The 21,861-nt window shown below is 48.4% G+C and overlaps 1 protein-coding gene across 5 annotated transcripts in view; it reads left to right on the plus strand.

Annotated features, from left to right (window-relative positions):
* The window catches only part of PDE2A (phosphodiesterase 2A), a 374,629-nt gene that overhangs the window by 338,544 nt on the left and 14,224 nt on the right, over positions 1 to 21,861 (plus strand). For all 5 annotated transcript variants that reach the window (XM_081001873.1, XM_081001875.1, XM_081001876.1 and 2 more), the window contains 12 exons: positions 1,779 to 1,818; positions 3,712 to 3,775; positions 8,093 to 8,171; positions 10,680 to 10,857; positions 12,399 to 12,511; positions 13,399 to 13,476; positions 15,368 to 15,490; positions 16,177 to 16,247; positions 18,395 to 18,517; positions 19,271 to 19,358; positions 19,701 to 19,748; positions 20,362 to 20,436. In XM_081001873.1, coding sequence (XP_080857999.1) covers positions 1,779 to 1,818; positions 3,712 to 3,775; positions 8,093 to 8,171; positions 10,680 to 10,857; positions 12,399 to 12,511; positions 13,399 to 13,476; positions 15,368 to 15,490; positions 16,177 to 16,247; positions 18,395 to 18,517; positions 19,271 to 19,358; positions 19,701 to 19,748; positions 20,362 to 20,436 — 1,080 coding nt within the window. The remainder of the gene's footprint in view (positions 1 to 1,778; positions 1,819 to 3,711; positions 3,776 to 8,092; positions 8,172 to 10,679; positions 10,858 to 12,398; positions 12,512 to 13,398; positions 13,477 to 15,367; positions 15,491 to 16,176; positions 16,248 to 18,394; positions 18,518 to 19,270; positions 19,359 to 19,700; positions 19,749 to 20,361; positions 20,437 to 21,861) is intronic.

Below are 21,861 nucleotides of genomic sequence, written 5' to 3' on the forward strand. Positions count from 1 at the left end.
CCTCAGCTGACAAGCACATATCTTTTTATAGTTGGTCAAGGTCTTCGCGAGAGGGAAAGAATAATCTTAAAAAACAAAGAAAGAAGAGATGGCTATCGGGAGCTACTAACCAAAATGGCTCTGCTGTGGAGGTTGCTAGAAACCACAGGAGGGGAAGGGGCACTTGTGTTCGAGTCCTGCTTGCATGTTTTCTGGTTGATGATTTATGAGAACAGGACTGGAGGAGCCATGGCCTTCATCCAGCAGGGTCTTCAAATGTAGCCAAGTCTGTGGGTAGCATCCCATCGCCCACCAGGCTCTGCTTCCCCCCCCCCCCTTTCCACCCCAAAACACCTGAGTAGTTGTCCAACTCCCCAGAGAGCAAAGGTCATGAATTGGGTGAACAGGGGACGGCAGCTGGTTGGTCCAAATGAGAGCCAGTGTGGTGCAGTGGTTAGAGTGTACCAGGGAGAGACCTGGGTTCGAATTCCTCCCCCAACTGGGCCATGAAGCTCATTGGGTGTGACCTTGGGCCCAGTCCCTGCCTCTAACCTCCCTCGCAGGGTCGTTGTGGGGATAAAGCGAGGGGTGGAGGACAACCATGCACTGTCGCTTGGAGCAGACAGGTGGCAAAAATCAAGGAAAATATTAAAGGACGGCTTTCTCATCTTAAAAATATTTCTGTGCCAACTGCGTGCAAAGAGCACCCTCTTGTGGCACCAGCTGGTGCTGCAGGGCAATAAATAGCATTGGCTGAGGAGCAAAGCTGATTTACTGCTAATACTGCTGCACATGGAAATTGATTTGGCGTGGAAGGATTTATTTGTTTGTTTGTTTCATAAAATTTATACATCGCTTGCTGGATTTAAAAAACCATTGAACTCAGCTCACCTGTGGCTCCTAGAAGCTGTCAGAAGGCCACAGCAGCCAAACCTAGGAAACAGCTTCCGCTGACCGATTAAATCCAGTGAAGGCAGCCGGTGGGTCTCTAACCCTCAGGGAATTAGGGACCTCCCCTGAATGAGAAGACAGGCTCTTGAAGATTGAGGAGACGAGACCAAGAGTGGGTCTAATGGTCAAGAAAGCTGTTTCTGCAAGTGCTGTAGAGAGAAGGGAGGGGCAGGTTGGGTCATCCACTTGGGAGGGGGCCCATCTAGGAGAAGGAAAACTCTGGTCCTAGATGTCTTCTGCCTTGAGGGACATCTTCGGGAGAAGAACGGGCTCAGGAGTAAACCCTACGCAAATCTGGAGTGGAGTCCTGAAGACAGTTGGATGGCATCTTTTATACTCCTCTTTCCAGCCACTCTGGCAGCCAGGTAAAGGTAAAGGGTCCCTAACCGTTAAGTCCAGTTGTGGCCGACTCTGGGGTTGCGGCGCTCATCTCGCTTTACTGGCCGAGGGAGCCGGCGTACAGCTTCCGGGTCATGTGGCCAGCATGACTAAGCCGCTTCTGGCGAACCAGAGCAGCGCACGGAAACGCCGTTTACCTTCCCGCCGGAGCGGTACCTATTTATCTACTTGCACTTTGACATGCTTCCGAACTGCTAGGTAGGCAGGAGCAGGGACCGAACAACACGAGCTCACCCTGTCGCGGGGATTCGAACCGACCACATCAGCAAGGTTGAGAGGACCTCATATACTACATAGTGTTGTAACTCTAATTCCGTTGTCATTTTGATGTTGCGTCGTATGAATCACGAAGTGGGCGGGGAGGCTTCACCTGCTTTGATTTCAGAATTAAGGTGCAAGGTTTATATATTTCATCTCTCTCTTCTTCTCTCTCTCTCTCCTCCCCTCAGGCTCTTTTGCAAGTAGCCAAGAATCTCTTCACACACCTCGGTAGGTATCCTCCTTCATAGCTGCCCCCAGTGTAGCCTTGGGACTCAGTCCCCATCTGTAAAATGGGAATAATGGCAACTACAACAAACAATGGGGAAGCTTTGCAATGAAATCCTGAAGGGCCAAAAAGGCCTCTGTGTGCCCCCGCAGTCATGATATTCAACAAGGAACATTTTCAATGGCCCATGTCAGGCATCGCTGAGCTGTTGACGTCAGCAGGTGCCTTTGAGCCACCCACCGTTCCTACCTCACAGGGTTGTCGGGAGGGTAAAATGGGGAAAGGGGGGGATCCTGCATGCCACCTTGAGCTTCTTGGACAAACAGGTGGGGTCTAAATGTGATAATATTAAATAAATCGAAGGGGAAAGGGGGCTGCAGGGAAAAGGGGTGCCTTTCTGATCCTCCCTCTGGACCCCAGAATTCTCTCCGCATTTGAGACTCACCACAGCTTGACGTGCTCTCTTGTGCTGAGCGAAGGAAGGTGATGAGATAGAAATTTAGCCTAGAGTTTCCAGCAGATGTGATGGAAGTCCTGTATGGCTTATTTATTTATTTAAATCATTTTTATTGATTTTCCAATAAAAAACATCCAATTAATATATCCAATCATAAAATTAAAAAAACTAGAATAGAAAAGACCAAATTATAATTATTAATTTTTCAGAGCTCCCCACGGTCTGGATCTCTGAAGCATATCTCCACATCTCAGTCCTGCCTCTCCTCGTTGTTTCCATATTTTCCACATCTCGATTTTGATGCTTTATAATTCTCCGTCCCTGAGTCCACGATTCTCAATCATGTCAAACATCATGTACTTTCATCCGTCGACAACAGCTTTGTTAGTGTATATTTTTCCAACTGTCTTTTTATCAGCGCAGCTTCCTCTGACTCTGTTCCAATCTGGGATGTTGTCCAAGTCTGTTATCTGGAGTTTAATGGCGCAGCAACTCCCAATCATTAATTGTCCAAACCTTCCTTTTGAGCTTTATTGAACCAGTACCTTCCAAGTTAAATTGTTAGGCAAAACTGTTCGGAATATTGCAATGTAGATAAACTGTATTCCACAAATATCAGTCATTTGGCGATTGATCAGCCTTTGGAGACCGCACTCTGCCCCCTCTGGGGAAGTCCTATATGGCTTAGGTCCAGGCTATCTGATGGGCCTTCTCCTTCCTGGGCTCTGAGATATTCAGAGATGCTCTTCTTTGAATCTCCGCTTGGTGGGGACGTGGCAGAGGGCCGTCTCATACCTTCCCAAAACCAGGATGCCTGTCTTCCAGGACATCTTCCCGGGCAAGTCATGTGACCCACAACTCACTCTCGCTCCCCCCTCCAAAAAAATGCTTTTTTCAGGGCAAAATCTCACATGGTGCCCCAAAGTATGCATTTTTGGGCACTGCGCAAAATCGCAGCTCCCAAAATGGCCACAGTGCTCTCGTGCAAAAAACCCCATTTTTTCTGGGGCACTTGGCCGGTTATGCCTTCTCGGTGGTTTCTGCTCCCAGACAACTTTGGAATTCCCTCCCTGGAGAAGCCAGACTGGCTCCTTCCTTGCTGTTGTGCCAACAGCCAGGGGAGACTGTTTTATTCTGGCAGGCCTGGGAAACTGCCTGTTTTCCAAGGGCTTTTCAACAGTGCTGTGCCATTTTCACTGTATTTTCATAGATCTTTATATTGGTTTAGCTCTACTGCAGTCCAGTTGTTTTTCGACAATCATCTTTGATATGTTTCCAGCTTTTTGTATTCTGACTTGCTTTTAATTTCTGCAACCCTCCTTGAGTCCCGGCCGGGATATAATTAAAATTAGCCATAACCAAGAATAAGAATAATCTTCCACAAGCCGCTCGGTGGCCTTTGGGTCTCCTAACCGACTGCTTCTCTGACCCTTCGCAGATGACGTCTCGGTGCTGCTGCAAGAGATCATCACAGAGGCCCGGAATCTCAGCAACGCCGAAATGTGAGTCTCCCGCAGCGACGGTGACGCACGGAGCTCCCTCTGGTGGAACGTGAAGCCAGGGGGGCTGGCATTCCTGAAAGCAAGCCCCCGCCCTGAGACACCAGACCCTCTGGCCAAGGGCGGGTCTTTTCATGGGTCGGTATATTTAGAACAGACACCCACCACCCCGGAAAATTGCCTCCAAGATGGTTTGGGAACAGCAGGACAAACACATTTCTGAATTTAGCCATGTGGGTTTGGACTGACTTTGGATTCCCAATGCCTCACCCCCACAAGGAATTTGTTCCCTCTCCCTGTTTTTTGTTTATTTTTAAATGAATTTGGGGTTGTTTTGGAGAAATGAGCTAGAGGAAGCTTTAGGTAAAGGTAAAGGGACCCCTGACCATTAGGTCCAGTCATGGCCGACTCTGGGGTTGCAGCACTCATCTCGTTTTACTGGCCGAGGGAGCCGGCGTACAGCTTCCGGGTCATGTGGCCAGCAGGACTAAGCCGCTTCTGGTGAACCAGAGCAGCGCACGGAAACACTGTTTACCTTTCTGCCGGAGTGGTACCTATTTATCTACTTGCACTTTGATGCGCTTTCGAACTTCTAGGTTGGCAGGAGCTGGGACCGAGCAACGGGAGCTCACCCCGTCGCGGGGATTTGATCCGCTGACTTTCTGATCAGCAAGTCCTAGGCTCTGTGGTTTAACCCACAGCGCCACCTGCACTTTAAAGGAGGCTTTAGTGCACCCATATTCCCCTATCTCTTAGTTTCCGCATCCTGTTCCAACTTTCACCTGACGCAGAAGAAGCTTGTGGAAACCAAGTGGAATATAGCACAAGTTTGGCACTCATTTCTGCGCTATTTGCTTCCAGCAAAAATCCATTTCTAAATAACGTGGAAATGAGCGCTTAACCTGCACCAGGCAGTACAATCACCTCTTGCACCCGGGTAACTTGTGCTATTTCAACCATACGTAGCTGAAGGCAGGGTGCTTGAAACCGCACAAGTTAAATCCAAGCAAGACACAGAGTTTAATAGCTCTTTTTGCTCCGGTTCTGTTGTTGTTGTTGTTTAGTCATTTAGTCGTGTCCGACTCTTCGTGACCCCATGGACCAGAGCACGCCAGGCACTCCTGTCTTCCACTGCCTCCCGCAGTTTGGTCAGACTCATGTTTGTAGCTTGAAGAACACTCTCCAACCATCTCGTCCTCTGTCGTCCCCTTCTCCTTGTGCCCTCCATCTTTCCCAACATTAGGGTCTTTTCCAGGGAGTCATGAAGTGGCCAAAGTACTGGAGCCTCGGCTTCAGGATCTGTCCTTCCAGTGAGCACTCAGGGCTGATTTCCTTCAGAATGGATCGGTTTGATCTTCTTGCAGTCCATGGGACTCTCAAGAGTCTCCTCCAGCACCAGAATTCAAAAGCGTGAATTCTTCAGCGATCAGCCTTCTACTTATAATAATAATTGTGTTCTTTATACCCCACCCATCTAGCTGGATTGCTTAAAAGCTCTCTGCCTTGCTTGCGAGGCCTGGCTTGCTCACAGCACCAATTCTGGGATGCTCATGCAAGATCCCACAGGACAAATCTGAATTCCCACAAGATCTCTCACTAGATCCCTAGCCTCCCAAAGCTGGGATACTGAGGAGGCTTGCTCCCCAAGCAAGGCAGATGGCCAGTGCTGGATTTACGTATAAGCTAAACAAGCTATAGCTTAGGGCCCCACTCTCTTGGCCCCCCCCAAAAAAATTCACTATTAATATACTTCTTCTTAATTGTATTTCAGTTCAACAATTACTTTGATAAAATACATATTTTGTTATGTGCAATTGACTTTAGATACCTATTAAGTCCATAAATTACCTTACAGTGGTACCTCAGGTTAAGAACTTAATTCGTTCTGGAGGTCCATTCTTAACCTGAATCTGTTCTTAACCTGAAGCACCACTTTAGCTAATGGGGCCTTGCGCCGCCGCCGTGCAATTTCTGTTCTCATCCTGAAGCAAAGTTCTTAACCCAAGGTACTATTTCTGGGTTAGCGGAGTCTGTAACCTGAAGCGTCTGTAACCCAAGATCCCACTGTATAGCATATATTCAACACACAAAAACAGCGACAATTTGTTATGGACAAAGGACAGCTGGACATATAAAGGGCCCCATTACCTTCTGTAGCTGAGGGCAGGCACCCCCAAACTTGGCCCAGATGTTTTGGGACTACAAATCCCACCATCCCTAGCTAACTGGACCAGTGGTCAGGGATGATGGGAATTGTAGTCCCAAAACATCTGGAGAGCCGAGTTTGGGGGTGCCTGACTTAGGGCCTCATCAAACCTAAATCTGGCCCTGCAGAAGGCTCAGCAGGTGTGTTTCTTTCTGCCAGGTCTTCTTGGGTTGCCTGGTGCAAAATGAGCTTTTAAGTTCTCCACTTTGCTTGGCGGGCAAGGCCCACTCGGGGTGCGGACTCTGGAAGTTCAGGGGATTCTTTCTCCTTCCTCCGCCTCCTCAACTTCTAGCCACAAGGCAGATCTAACGGTTTGGGTATACACAGTTTTTGTGACGGCATGGAACCGCTGCAGCCGAACCACCGCATACCATATTTTTCCGTGTATAAGACGCCCCATGTATAAGACGCCCCCTATTTGGGGGGGACTAAATTTAAAGAAAATGAGGGGAGGGAGCCCAAAGTCATTGAGTTTTTAGGGGGAATTGCACGCACGCCATCACTCCAGCAGGGCCGTTGCTGGGGGTTGGCAAAGTGGGCAGCTGCTCCCCCCTCGCCACTGCTGGCATGCGCCTCCTGCAGCGGCAAGGGGGGGAGTTGCGTGCCCACCAAACAGCTGCCTGGCGGGTGCGCAGATCCTCCCCCCATGCCACTATCCATGCATAGGATGACCCCAGTTTTTTTGACATCATCATCATAAACTTCTATTTGTATCCTGCCCTCCCTGGCTGAGACCGGGCTCAGGGCAGCTAACATCAAAAATCAACACTGATATAAAATCAAACAATAATTAAATCACCTCTTAAAAATAAGTCAGGATAAAATTAAAATCTGAATTAGATGGCTTTCCACAGGATTTGGGTTGGGAACCGTAAATGCTCCCCAGGCCCAACTGTGTACGCTGATCTTATATGGGCCTGTGAGAATGCTGGGCAGCCTCTTTCGTACTAGTCAAAAAACATCGTCTAATACACAGAAAAAATACGGTAAGTTGTGATCGTATTGTATCAGAAACGGATTTAGGGCGGCAAGATGTGTTCCCCTGCACAGGGCATTGCAACTATGATGTAGGGAACTGAGCAGAACAGAAAGCGAGAGGCGCCACATGTTGGGCTTGCACAGGGCTCTGCTAGAATTTGAAAGACCAAACTCCGCCCCCTGTATTCCGCTGTATTTCCGGAAGTGGCACTCATGCGATGCAAAGGCTCAGGCAGAATGGGGAAATGAACAGTTAGGGAAACCTTTCGGGGGAACTGGAATAAACAGCTTACGGCTGCAGCCCAGTTATTTAGATGTTTGTATTTATCTTTAGAGTTACTGTATTTTTCGCTCTATAAGACACACCCGACCATAAGATGCACCTAGTTTTTAGAGGAGGAAAACAAGAAAAAAAATATTCTGAATCAAATGTTGTTGAAGAAAGCAATGCAAAGCCTCTTCAGCGCTTCGGGAGGAACTCTCCTGCTTCCCTGAAGAGGCTTCGCGTGGCTATCTCAGAAGCCAGAACAGCAAGAGGGGAAAAGTGTGTCTTATAGAGCGAAAAATACGGTATATATTGTCACAAGATTTCAAGATAATAATACAAGGTAAAAAAAACACACCAGTAAACGGTTAAAGCAAAAACAATGAGACAGTATAACACCCTCTCCCACAACACATTTAAAAGGCTGTAGAATATCAACCAGCCTTGTAAAACCAAAGGTACAAATCACAAATACAAATTAGCAAATATCACTTGAGAACAATTTAAAACCACCCCACCCCAAATAAACGACACCAAATCACAAACCCCACCCCCATCAAAACCATAATTTTAGCACACAGGGGGGCTGACCCACGCCCTCATTCCGTCCCCAAAGGGCCGCCCCCAAAGGGACTTGCTGTGGTGGCAGCACCAACATTGCTGTGGTGGCAATTATCTCCTCCTTTACCAGATACTTGCGTTGTCTTGTGATGCTTCTGGGACCTCACAGTTTCTCACACCACCACCACCACTTTGACCCGTGCACAGGCCCAGAAGTTGCATTCCCCCTCGCTTGTCCCAGAGAACGGTCAGGATCCTGGCGACGGTGGTTTATCGAGCCCGTATCTCACCTGGGCTTGTTCTTTTGCAGATGTTCTGTATTCCTGCTGGACAGAAGCAGCCATGAACTGGTGGCCAAGGTTTTTGACGGGGGTGTGGTGGATGATGAGGTAAGGGCCACCGGCAGTGGCGGATTTACGTGTAAGCTAAACAAGCTCTAGCTTTGAAATATACCCAGAGTCGAGTGGATTTCATGCTCTTTATTCAGCTCATAGTGGAGAGGAGGAATGAGAGTTTCCCCAAAATATCTGCTTTGTATACATTATTTACACAATGGGCTGCACATGATTGGCTAATTCCGGGATTCTCCTGTAGGCCAATCAGGTTGTAGATTCACTTCCACCTGGAGCTGGATTGGGTGGCTCCTGCGGACCAATCATATTGCTACATTGTTCTAGGAGGAATCAGACTGCTGCATTTTGGATCCTATTCAACTCAGTACATAAGAAGCTTAGGGCCCCACTCTCTTGGGGGCCCCCAAAAAATTTAAAGGGGAAAAATCCTGGATGTATATTTCCAAAATATAAGATAAAAAACAAACAAGATAAAACCTACATACAGCAACAGTGTTTTGTGTTGTGTAGGCTCCTATGATGTAAGTCATGGGCCCTGCCTGCTAGCCTGCTCCCTAAAATATCACTGGTTTGCTCATTTCTATATATAGGGTGCCTACATTCTGCATGGACTGGTTGCATAGAGACTGGTTTTTAGAGACTAGATTATGAGTCTCTGAAAATTGTGTTTCTAAAGGAACTTTTGTTATTGCCAAATGCCAATGTGTTTGCATTATTAAGTTTGTTACGAATAAAAAATCATTTTAAGTTAGAGTTTAATAATTATTTCACTATTAACATACTTCTTAATTGTATTTCAGTTCAACAATTACTTTGATAAAATACACATTTTGTTGTGTGCAAATGGCTTGAGATACCTATTAGGTCCATAAATCACCATATAGTATTTATTCAAACACAAGAAACAGCGACAATTTGTTGTTGACAAAGGACAGGTGTACATACAAAGGGCCCCATTACCTTCAGTAGCTGAGGGTCACATCAAACCTAAATCCGGCCCTGGCCACCAGAAGGAAAGCGTGGGGGGGGGGACTACAGTGAAAGTGGGAGTGGAGAAATGGGGGTCATTTTTCTCCAGTTTCCCCCATTCTTTTTTCCAGTTTTTTAGGGACAAATTGAAGGGGGGGGAGAGGAAAAATGGGGAAGGGAAACCCCTCCCCTGAGTCCCCCCCCCCCCACGCTTCATATATCTCTGGTCCCCCAGATATGGTTGGATCAGAATTCCAACCATCCTCATCCCTGACCAGTGGCCACACTGGGACTACTGGGAGGTGGTGGGGTCTAACAATATTTGGAAGGCAGCAGGTTAGACACCCCTGAACTAAAGGGATGGGAGTATAATTGTGGGCCCTACCTTATTTTTATCCTTGTAAGTTCTTTTAAACTGCTCTTAATATTTCATTTCTTGGTTGTCTCAAGGATTTGGCCCCAGTGTGGTTTTTAAGGCTCCAGGTATCTTTTGCCAAACTCAATTCCCATCCCTTCTCTTATTCTTACACCGTCTGAATCCGGAGAGATTATTGCAAAAATGAAATAAAAAGAACTGGGAGAATTTGAATTCATTTTAAATCCCAGCACATTCAAGCCAAGCTTTTGGCAATAACTGACCTTTGGGTGGAAGCTAGTAGTTAATTTCGCGCCAACGCTTTGGTGAGGGAAGCCTCAACTGGTTGGGAGGAAAACGGAAAGAAATTCTGGGCAGGAATTATCCAAATTTCTGGCAGCTGTCAGAGCCTCACTTGCCCCCTAACTTGAAAACCTCACTTGTGACTTTCGCTTTGGTGCAAAAGTAGGTGAGATTTAGCATTAGCTGAAAGATACTAAGTCATATATTGCATGTTGCCAAAGGCTTGGAGGACCCTGGTAAATTCTAAGCTGTTCAGTGGGATTTTATCTTCGATACAGCAAATGCAGACACCCAGGACTCCCTCCCCACAGTGCAACATGAAATTTGGCTTTCCTGATGGTCTTAAGCAGTCTACCAGCCTAATCACAGAACTGCAGAGTTGGAAGAGACCCCGAGGGTCATCTAGTCCAACCCCCTGCAATGCAGAAATCTTTTGCACAACGTGGGGCTCGGACCCACAAACCTAAGAGTCTCATGCTCTACCGACCGATAACACTTTATTAGAAAAGTAAGCAGTGGTGAAGTCACTTATTTAAGATATTTATCCCGTTAGATTCCAAGCAGATCAATTTTCAATATCTTTTAATAGTCTCCTCCTAGTTAATATTACGTGCTTTCCGGATAAACCACACTGGTTTTTTTGAACTTCTGTTATTTTTATTCTATCAGTTTCCCCCCTTCTCCTCCCAACCAGTTTGCGCTTCCATCCCCTCCTTTCCCTCCTGTTGAGACAGAATGTCTGTTGTCTTCGAGCCGAAGGCCGAGTATTGGCTGGCCTTCCTCTCAGTCCTCAACGATGCCCTTCCAGTAACAAGGCTGGTTGGTGGCGGGTAGTTCCACACACACACACACACACACACACACACACGAGACTGTGGAGTAACCCGCTTTCCTTCTGCTGTGCACTCCTTTCTCAGAGCCACGAATTCCGGATTCCGGCCGATCAGGGCATCGCGGGCCACGTGGCGACCACAGGGAAGATCCTCAACATCAAGGACGCCTATTCGCACCCGCTCTTCTACCGTGGGGTGGACGACAGCACTGGCTTTCGCACCCGGAACATCCTCTGCTTCCCCATCAAGGACGAGAACCAGGGTGAGTGTGTGGAAGAAGCGCAACGCCAGGTGTGCGCAATGCCCCATGCGGGTGAGATGTTTGAGAAGCCCCTTGTGCCCCATCTTCCGTGCTCCTCCAAGTGGGAGAAGGATCAACGTCCCTTCCCCTTTCGCCTCCACCTGGGCTCACCGACTTACTCAAGCGTAACTGACAGCTCCCTTGCCTCTTGACGTGCCAAGAAGAAGGCACATCATCGGAGCATCCTTTGGAAGGGAGAAAGAAAGGGAAACATAAGGAGAGCTTGCTGAATCAGGCCAACAACATGCCAATTATGGGAAACCCGCAAGCAGGATTCGAACACAAGATCCCTCTCCCCTCCTGCTCTTTTCCAGCAACTGGCATTCAGAAGCAGAGCCCTCCTGACTAGTAGCAACTGATAGCCCTCTCCTCCTCCATCAATTTATCTAATCCACTCACTGCTGCCTCTGGTGGGAGAGAGTTCCGTAGTCTAACTATGCACTGCAATTGTGGGAATGTTCAGGAAGGCAGGAGAGGATATATTGTTTATTAATATTCTTCCTAATTTGTTCCAGCAAGTTCTATAATGCAGCAGAGTTTTACATTTTCCTTTTAAACGCACAGCAGATAGCTGGTTGCAGGCTTGTGTAAGCCTTTCACTATTAAGTTCCTGGTAAGTTCCCTTATAAGGGATGCGGGGGGCGCTGTGGGTTAAACCACAAAGTCTAGGGCTTGCCGATCAGAAGGTCGGTGGTTCGAAACCCCGCAATGGGGTGAGCTCCCATTGCTCTGCCCAAGCTCCTGCCAACCTAGCAGTTCGAAAGCACACCAGTGCAAGTAGATAAATAGGTACCGCTCCGGCGGGAAGGTAAACGGCGTTTCCGTGCACTTCTCTCGTTCGCCAGAAGCGGCTTAGTCATGCTGAGCACATGACCCGGAAGCTGTACGCCGGCTCCCTCGGCCACTAAAGCGAGATGAGCGCCACAACCCCAGAGTCGGCCATGACTGGACCTAATGGTCAGGGGTCCCTTTACCTTTACCTAAGTTCCCTTATATCCCTCTTAAAAGAATAAACATGCCACAATCTTGTTTAAAGTATATAAAAGAAGTTTACTCACGTCATCAGTTCACAGTTGGATCCCTGAAGGCAGACTTAGTTACATGTGGATCTATCCCATATGGGGATAATCCCAGTGACCTCTGCTGGCTGAAAGCCAACAGAGCATCTCTAGCTAAAAAGCTGCTTCAACGACGGAGGAAGTCAAAGAGAGGAAAGAGGAAAAGAGAAAGAGTGTTGTGTGCCTCGTGCTTTTGTTACCTGGACAGGTAAAGTCACGCCCACCTCTAGTCACATGCAAAGAAAGTATGTCCCAGCCCAGGAGGAAAGAGGAAGTTCCGACTGGCTGGACCAAACTTCCCCTTGCATGTCCACTCTAGGAAAACAAGGAATGTTGTACTTGACTGCTATCTATGTATCACATCCCACAGCAATCGGGTGTGCTCCTTCTCCTGCCCATCCAATGCAAGAACTCACCTGTTGTCTTCTTCTCCGCTTCTTCCAGAGGTCATTGGAGTGGCTGAGCTGGTGAACAAAATCAATGGGCCTTGGTTCAGCAAATTTGATGAGGATCTGGCCACCGCCTTCTCCATCTACTGTGGCATCAGCATCGCCCACGTAAGCAGGATCCTTTGGGTTCCCCTGGATCTTTTCTCCACCCCGGGTAGAGCTGTACACCTCCCTTGCACAGTGGACCAGCCTTCTCCAACCTAGTGCTCTCCAGAAGCCTTGGGTGCAGCCCCACGACTGCACCAGCTGGGAGGGCACCAGGTTGGGGAAGACTGCAACGGACCATATTCTTTCCAGGGAAGAGGGTGCAAAGCAAGCCTCCTTGCTGAAGATCACTAGATTTTGATCCATTAACACAGAGACGCGTTTCCATCCTATAAAAAGGTTTTTCAAGCTTTTGCAGATCTTTCTTCAGAAACAAAACAAAAGCATCCAAGATACGTCAAAAACATCCATACACTCAAGTAGGACCCTGGCAGAGACACATGCCCGACTGGCATGTTCTCTCCCTCCTGGTCTTTCGTTCGGGGGCTTCAAAAGCTTTCTTCAGCCCGAATATCACAGCAACCGATGTCAACAGACATCGGCACACTTAGGGATCCGCAGAGTTTGCGCACCTTGCGTGACAGACCTCAGCAACTCAGCATTTTGGCTAATCTACTTTATTTGTATATAAACACACACAGAGCACTGCAACATGGCTCCCTCTCTCTCTAGCATCAGACAGCAAAGAGAAAAAGAACAAAGTACAATAGTCCCACTTCACGGAACACAGGAACACAAACATCCTGTCTCTGTCACTTCCCACTCTGTGGAATGAAAACATACACAATCATGGGATAGAGAACAATCCCATGACTGCAATCGTGGAGCAGGAATTCTAACAGGGGGCACCACTGGAAGCCTTCATGGGTGCTTTGGTGCCCGTGGTCACTGGATTGGCGACCCCTGTATTAACATATTCCCTACCCACCCCTTGTTTTCCTTCACTCCAGTCTCTGCTCTACAAGAAGGTCCACGAAGCCCAGTACCGAAGCCACCTGGCCAACGAGATGATGATGTACCATATGAAGGTAAGGCTGGCTTGCCTTTGCGTTATAGAATAATAGAACTGTAGAGTTAGAAGGGACCCCAAAGGTCATCCAGTCCAACCCCCTGCCATGCAGGAATCCCAGCTCCAGAATCGCTGGCAGGTGGCCATCCAACCTCTGTATAGATATCTCGAGTGAAGTCTACCGCCTTCCGAGGGAAACCATTGCACTGTTGAGCAGCTCTTACAGTCAGAAGGTTCTTCCTAATGTTCAGCTGCATTTCTGGTTAATTGAATCCATTGGTCCAAGTCCTTCCCTATGGAGCATCAGAAAACAAGCTGACTCCCTCTTGCTGCATCACCTTCCTCTTGGGGGCATGTGAGGGGGGGTAGACCTGAGCTAGTTCCAGCATCAGTATACTGATAGCATAGCTCAGTGGCAGAGCATCTGCTTGGCATGCAGGAGGTTCTGAGTTCAAACTCTGGCAGCATCTTCAGGTATAATAATAATAATAATAATAATAATAATAATAATAACAACAACAACAACAACAACATTTATTTATTTATACATACCCCGCCCATCTCGCTGGGTTTCCCCAGCCACTCTGGGCAGCTCCCAACAGAATATTAAAAACACAATACAGCATTAAACATTAAAAACTTCCCTAAGCCTTCAGATGTCTTTTAAAAGTAAAATAGTTGTGTATTGCCTTGACATCTGGTGGGAGGGCGTTCCACAGGGCGGGCGCCACCACTGAGAAGGCCCTCTGCCTGGTTCCCTGTAACCTCACTTCTCGCAGGGAGGGAATCACCAGAAGGCCCTCAGAGCTGGACCTCAGTGTCCCGGCTGAACGATGGGGGTTCAAGTATACTGGGCCGAGACCATTTAAAGGTCAGCACCAACATTTTGAATTGTGCTCGGAAACATACTGGGAGCCAATGCAAATCTCTCAGGACCAGTGTTATATGGTCTCAGCGGCCGCTCCCAGTCACCAGTCTAGCTGCCACATTCTGGATTAGTTGTAGTTGTAGTTTCCGGGTCACCTTCAAAGGTAGCCCCACATAGAGCGCATAGCAGTAGTCCATGCGGGAGATAACTAGAGCATGCACCACTCTGGCGAGACAGTCTGCGGGCAGGGAGGGTCTTAGCCTGCATACCAGATGGAGCTGGTAGACAGCTGCCCTGGACACAGAATGGATCTGCGTCTCCATGTACAGCGGTGAGTCCAAAATGACCCCCATGCTGTGCACCTGGTCCTTCAGGGGCACAGTTACCCCATTCAGGACCAGGGAGTCCCCCACACTCACCCGCCTCCTGTCCCCCAAACACAGTACTTCTGTCTTGTCAGAATTCAACCTCAATCCGTTAGTCACCATCCATCCTCCAACCGCCCAGGTAGGGCTGGGGAAGACCTTGGAGAGTTAGAATCATAGAATCATAGGCTTGGGAAGGGACCCTGAGGGTCATCCAGTCCAGCCCCCTGCGATGCATGAATCTGCTGCCAGTCATACTAGGAAATACTTAGGTGGGTGGACCATGGCTCTGACTCTGTGCCTGCCAGCTGCCTAGGTTCCTGTCATCCTATTTCAGCTTATGGCAGCCTCTGCTCACCTGGCACCTTGCACTGTTGAACTACAACTCCCACCGTGGCTGGGCCTGAGGGAAGTTGTGCTCCAACAGCCTCCGGCAGGCAGCAGGTTGCATATGTGTTGGTAAACAGGTAAATGAACATGCTAACACAGGTGACTTAGTATTGGCAGTTTAGCTTTAAGTTGGGATTATGACTCCAATTGTCATCTAGTCTAACCCCCAGAAGTCTTGATTGTCACATTTCTCCTCCTCAAAATAGCTTGTTCCACATAATAATAATAATAAAGGCGGCACCAGCTATTTTTCCTTTTGAAAAGCTAAGCGCTGCTTCGTCTTCCAGGTTTCAGATGATGAATACACCAAGCTCCTCAATGAAGGAATTGTGCCCGTCTCAGAAATTGACCCGAGCTTTGCCAAATTCACCTACACCCCCCGTTCCCTTCCAGAGGACGACACGTCTATGGTGAGCGTTGAGGGCGGAGGAGAAATTTGGTTGGGTTTGCATTTTAATTTGAGATGTACCTATTTTGTACTTTCCAAAACAAGGCAAAACACAGGGATCCTTAGAAATCGGCAGTGCTCCAGATTTTGTGAGGGAGATCTCCACCCCTACAGCATACGCCCTCTGTGCTTTCTTAGGCTGATGGGAGTTGTAATACAAAGGTGGTGATGTGGTCTAAACCACTGAGCCTCTTGGGCTTGCCGATCAGAAGGCCGGTGGTTCGAATCCCCGCGACGGGGTGAGCTCCCGTTCCTCGGTCCCTGCTCCTGCCAACCTAGCAGTTCGAAGGCACACCAGTGCAAGTAGATAAATAGGTACCACTCCAGCGGGAAGGTAAATGGAGTTTCTGTGCACTCTGGTTTCCATCACGGTGTCCTGTTGCTCCAGAATCAGTTTAGTCCTGCTGGCCACATGACCCGGAAAGCTGTCTGTGGACAAACACCAACTCCCTCGGCCTGGATGAGCGCTGCAACCCCATAGTCTCCTTTGACTGGACTTAACTGTCCAGGGGTCCTTTACCTTTTTCTCTTAGGCTGATGGAAGTTGTAGTCCAAAGGAGGGCATCAAGTTGGGATTGGCTGCTTCTGCGTACGTCCTGAATACTCTCTCTCTCTCTCTCTCTCTCTCTCTCTCTCTCTTCTCCACAGGCCATTCTGAGCATGTTGCAGGACATGAATTTCATCAGCAGCTACAAAATCAACCGCCAGACCCTTGTCAGGTAGGATGTCAAGAGGGCTGTCTTTTGTTTCTCTCCCTTTCATAGACTCACACATTAGAATCATAGAATTGTAGAGCTGGAAGGGACCCCTAAGGGTCATCTAGTCCAACCCTCTGCAATATTTTTGCCCAACGTAAAGCTCGAACTCACAACCCCGAAATTAAGCATCTCGTGCTCTGCCAACTGAGCTGTTGCTTGCACCCGGCTTTCCCCCCAGACTGGGGCTCGAGGTGGCTTATAACAAAACAACACAGATTAAATACAAAAGGCCAGAAACGTATAAGAGCTTTATTAAAAGGTAATTGAACTCAGTTAGCATCAAAACAATCTAAAAAACAGAAACAGCACAGTGCTATTAAAAGCACTTTCCTTAAAAACAAAAACCAGCCAGTTCCCAAAGACCTGCAAGCAGTGCCGGATTTACGTATAAGCTAAACAAGCTATAGTTTAGGGCCCCAATCTCTTGGGGACCCCAGAAAAATTTAAAGGAAAAGAAACTGGATGTACATTTCCAAAATATAAGATAAGAAACAAATAAAATAAAACCTACATACAGCAACAGTGTTTTGTGTTGTGTAGGCTCCTATGATGTAAGTCATGGGCCCCGCCTGCTAGCCTGCTCCCTAAAATATCACTGGTTTGCTCCTTTCTATATATAGGGTACCTACATTCTGCATGGACTGGTTGCAGGGCAACCTGTGCAAATGGCTTTAGATTCCTATTAGGTCCATCAATTACCATATAGCATATATATCCAACACAAATAACCGTGGCAATTTGTTGTTGACAAAGGACAGATGGACATATAAAGGGCCCCATTACCTCCAGTAGCTTAGGGCCTCATCAAACCTCAACCCGGCCCTGCCTGCAGGAATATAACTATCTTCACCTGCTGGCGGAAGGACAGGGGTCTGGCTTCACTAGGCATGGACTTCCAAAGTTGCCTGGAAGCAGCCACCACAAAGAAGGCCCTTCCATTGTGGCTTAACGTGAGCAGGGGCCACGATGAATCTGAGCCATTGAACTCAAACGCTGGGGAAAAGTCAGAGCCAGGAGGGTCTGTGTTTTCACTTGCTGAGCCCCAATGAGCCTCAGCCATCCCCACAATCTTGGAACTGCAGAAGGGGCAAGGGTCTCTCCAAAACTGTCTTAAGCACCAGGGTGCAAAGATGCGCCCGGCTTCCCCTCCCCCAGTGGCTCATTCCCAGACACACAAGAGGGCTGAGCTGGCCAGCTCTCTCAGCATCTTGCTGGCTCAGTTGCCCCCGAACTCGCGGCACAGAGCCGCCCACAGCAGAAGAGCCTGCTGCGGCCAACGCACGGGCTCTTCCCCGGACTCAGCTCTCGGGCCCCGGACTCTCAGCCTGGCACCCCTGAGAGCCCGACGCCCGGGTGCCCCACACCCGTGGTGCCTATGGGTAAGATGGCCCTGGGTCTCTCCCCAGTGCCTGCCCCTCCACTCTCCACTTTGCCACTGGGAGGAGGAAGGCTGGGGCTTGCACGGCCCCTGGGTTGCGACCGAGAGCGCCCAAACCAAACGCCCCAAACTGGCTGTGCAGACTCAGTTATTTGGAAAGAGCAATTTAAGGGGTGCCCACTTTTAAAGGAACAACGGTCTTGCAAATGGCTGGGTTTCACCCACCGAGCTTTTTAGAGTGCCACATAATTTTCACTCCAGACTTATCATCATCATTATAAATGTATAAATGTATAAGTTCATTATACATTTAAATCCTGCACACTTCCTCCGAAGAAGCCAAGGGTGGCACAAAAATGGTATTTCAGTGTGGCAGCACCTGCGCTTTGCAACTCCCTGTCAATTGATATCAGGCAGGGCCTTTTGCTGTCGTATTTTCAGCGTTGGCTAAAAAAAACCCACCTTTTTGTTTAAGCATGCCTACCCAGACATGTGCATCTGACATGTGTATTAATATGCAACTTTATTGGGGGGGGGGAGGAATAGACTAACTTTGGTGTTTTTTTAATGTTTGAATTGATCCTGAATTTTAATGTATATTGAATGTACACTACTTAGTAGTTGGCTTCTTTTTATGACCAAATGGAGTGCAAAATCTATTAAATAAAAATGAAAATAGCCAGTGTCATTCTCACCAATGGGCTTCTTTTGGGGGGGGGTTTCCTCACAGGTTCTGCCTGATGGTGAAAAAGGGATACAGGGACCCCCCATACCACAACTGGACCCATGCCTTCTCGGTCTCCCACTTCTGCTACCTGCTCTACAAAAATCTGGAGCTGGTCAATTACTTGGAGTAGGTGGACGATGCTTTGCTTGCCAAAGGGAGGGGGGCAGAGTTTATGCCAGGGATCAGCCACAGAGCGCATGGAGGCAGGGACAGGAGAGAGTGTCCTGGTGATGTGGAGCTTGGTGGGGTATCTTCTTCTTTGGCGATCCCTCGTAGCCGAGCAAGATTGTCTTCCATAAACACAGTTTTAACAATGAGTCTGTAAGTGACTGTGGAGGCCAAACATGTCCTTCCACAGTGGGGACATTGGTTTCTGGGCAGGAGCTGATCACGGTGAGGGTTTGCCAAGCGTGCAGCTCTCCTTATGTTCCAGCTTCATAGAAACACAGAATTGCAGAGTCGGAAGTGACCACGAGAGTCATCTAATCCAACCCCCTGCAATGCAGGAATCTTTTGCCCAACATGGGGCTCGAACCCACGACCCTGAGATTAAGAATCTCAAGCTCTACCGGCTGAGCTAAGGACCCACATCCTGACTCCGGATCCAATACTGACCTCTTGCTCCCATGTTCCCTGGGTACTTGACAAGGTCCCCTCCCCCTCTGCTTTAAGAAAATGAAATACTTTGGATCTGAGGGTGTGCTTGGTTGGCAGGGGGGCACCAGGTTGGGGAGGCTGAGCGAAGATGCCACCTCCGACTCCCCTGGGGCTGGTTTGCATATGGGGTGCCTCCTCTACTGCCAAATTTGGGAGCAGCCCAGGCATCTCAGAGCCCTTCCGCAGCTCATACGTGGTTTTTGCTCTTTTTCCCTTCGACAGAGACATCGAAATCTTTGCTTTGTTCATCTCCTGCATGTGCCACGATCTGGACCACAGAGGCACCAACAACTCCTTCCAGGTGGCTTCGGTACGACTTTTTATTTATTTATTCTGCATTACGGTTTATTTATATGTCACCTTTCAGCCCAAAAGGCTCCCGAGAACAAACGTACAAATGCGATATTGCAAATGCAAAATAACAACGCGGATGGCGCCAATTCAAAACGTTTCTGCGGTCTTTCCAAACCAAACATGCCTGTGTCCCTGCCGAAAAGAACATTCCTTGCAACAATGTGAAGGGGAAACAAAAATATTCAAGCAGAACCCGTCTTCAAGAAAGGGAGGGAGAGGTTTGGGGTCTCGTATCGTCCTGGATTAAGACAGCAGCTTGGGTTCCTTGACATGATGTCTCTTTATTTTCTCTTTTCAGAAATCGGTCTTGGCTGCCCTGTACAGCTCAGAAGGCTCAGTGATGGAGGTAAAACTATTACAGATATTATTAATATTGTGCAGTTTGAAGCGGCTGGATGCATGAAAACTGACTCCTTATTGAAAATAAAACAGTGTCGAGGTTCCTGCCCTCTGGAGCAGCAGAAAGCAAGCTGGCTGCATCTTTTAAAACAACAACAACAATTTATTATTTATACCCCGCCCATCTGGCTGGGTTTCCCCAGACACTCTGGGCGGCTTCCAACAAAATATTAAAATACAATAGTCCGTCAAACATTAAAAGCTTCCCTAAACAGGGCTCCTTCAGATGTCATCTAAAAATCTGGTAAAAATCTGGTTGTTGTTCTCTTTGACATCTGGTGGGAGGGTGTTCCACAGGGCGGGTGCCACTACTGAGAAGGCCCTCTGCCTGGTTCCCTGTAACTTGGCTTCTCTCAGCAAGGGAACCGCCAGAAGGCCCTTGGCACTGGACCTCAGTGTCTGGGCAAAACGATGAGGGTGGAGACGCTCCTTCAAACAAAAATATCTTCAGTAGGCGCCTAAACCCCATGATGCGGGGCGCCTGTCTAATTTCAGCTGGCAACTGATTCCAGAGGGCTGGAGCTGGGACACTAAAATGGCGTGTTTTTCTCTCTGCACAGAGGCACCATTTTGCTCAGGCCATTGCCATCTTAAACACCCACGGCTGCAACATCTTCGATCATTTCTCTCGGAAGGTGAGTCAGAAGAGGGTCAGCAGTTCCCGGGGTCTCACAGCGAAAAGCATTGATGGGTAAAGCCGGTCATTTCTCGACACTCCGTCATCTACAACCTTGTGCACTCCAGGACCACGACACCCATCAACCTCAGCCAGCATGACTGGCAGCTGTCTCGTGTGTCACCGGCAGCTGATATAATTTCAGGAGGGCGTCATATAGAATTGAAAAGTTGGAAGTGACCAGGAATCACAGCCAAAGCATCCTTGAGAGATGTCCACACACATCCTGACTCCAAGGAAGGAGACTCCACCGCCTTCCGGGGAAGTCCGTCCCACAGTCAAATGGCTCTCGCGGCCGGAAGGTTCTTCCTTGTTTTTGGTCAGAATCTCCTTCCTTGTGACTCAAAGCCATGGAGCAGAAGCCTGTTCCATCTTCCGTGCAACAGCCCTTAAGATATCTGAAGATGGCTCTCCTATCATCACCTCTCAGTCTTCCTGTCTGTGATTCCTTGGAGGACCTGAAATTCATGTTGCCTCTCCAAGGCAGCCTATCTCCCTGTCAGGAGTTCAGCCTACACTCGAGTAGGACCCTGGCAGAGACACATGCCCGACTGGTATGTTCCCTCCCTCCTAGTCGATCGTTCGGGAGCTTCAAAAGCTTTCTTCAGCCCGAACATCACAGTGACCGATGCCAACTGACACCGGCACACTTAGGGATGTGCAGAGTTTGCGCTCCTTGCACGTGACAGACCTCAGCAACTCAGCATTTTGGCTAATCGACTTTATTTACATATAAACACACACGGAGCTCTGCAACATGGCTCCCTCTCTCTCTAGCATCAGACAGCAAAGAGAAAAAGAACAAAGGACAATAGTCCCACCTCGCGGAACCAGTAGCACAAACATCCCGTTTCCATCACTTCCCACTCTGTGGAATAAAAACATACACCATCATGTGATAGACAACAACCCCATGACTGCAATCAGGGAGCAGGAATTCTAACACTCCCGCCCCCACTGGGCTACCTGCTCCCCCGATGTGAAAAGCAACAACTTCTGTGGGAATGTTGTGGATAGTAGGAGAGGATATGTTGATTAAATATTATCCTTCCTCATTCATGCAAGTGAGCTGGTGACAGAGAACATTCCCTTGTACATTGCAGGCAACAAGTTGATGGATTTGTCTGAACTGTTTGAGTTAAGCAATCCGTTCTGGCTTTTCCAGATTGGGTTGTTCCTGGTAAATCCCCTTTAGGTAAAGGTAAAGGGACCCCTGGCCGTTAGGTCCAGTCATGGACGATTCTGGGGTTGCGGCGCTCATCTCGCTTTACTGGCCGAGGGAGCCGGCGTACAGCTTCCGGGTCATGTGGCCAGCATGACTAAGCGCATCTGGCGAACCAGAGCAGCGCACGGAAACACCGTTTACCTTCCTGCCAGAGCGGTA

This window comes from Podarcis pityusensis (genome assembly GCF_964106645.2).
Source record: "Podarcis pityusensis genome assembly, chromosome: 4".
In the NCBI taxonomy this organism is placed as follows: Eukaryota; Metazoa; Chordata; class Lepidosauria; order Squamata; family Lacertidae; genus Podarcis; species Podarcis pityusensis.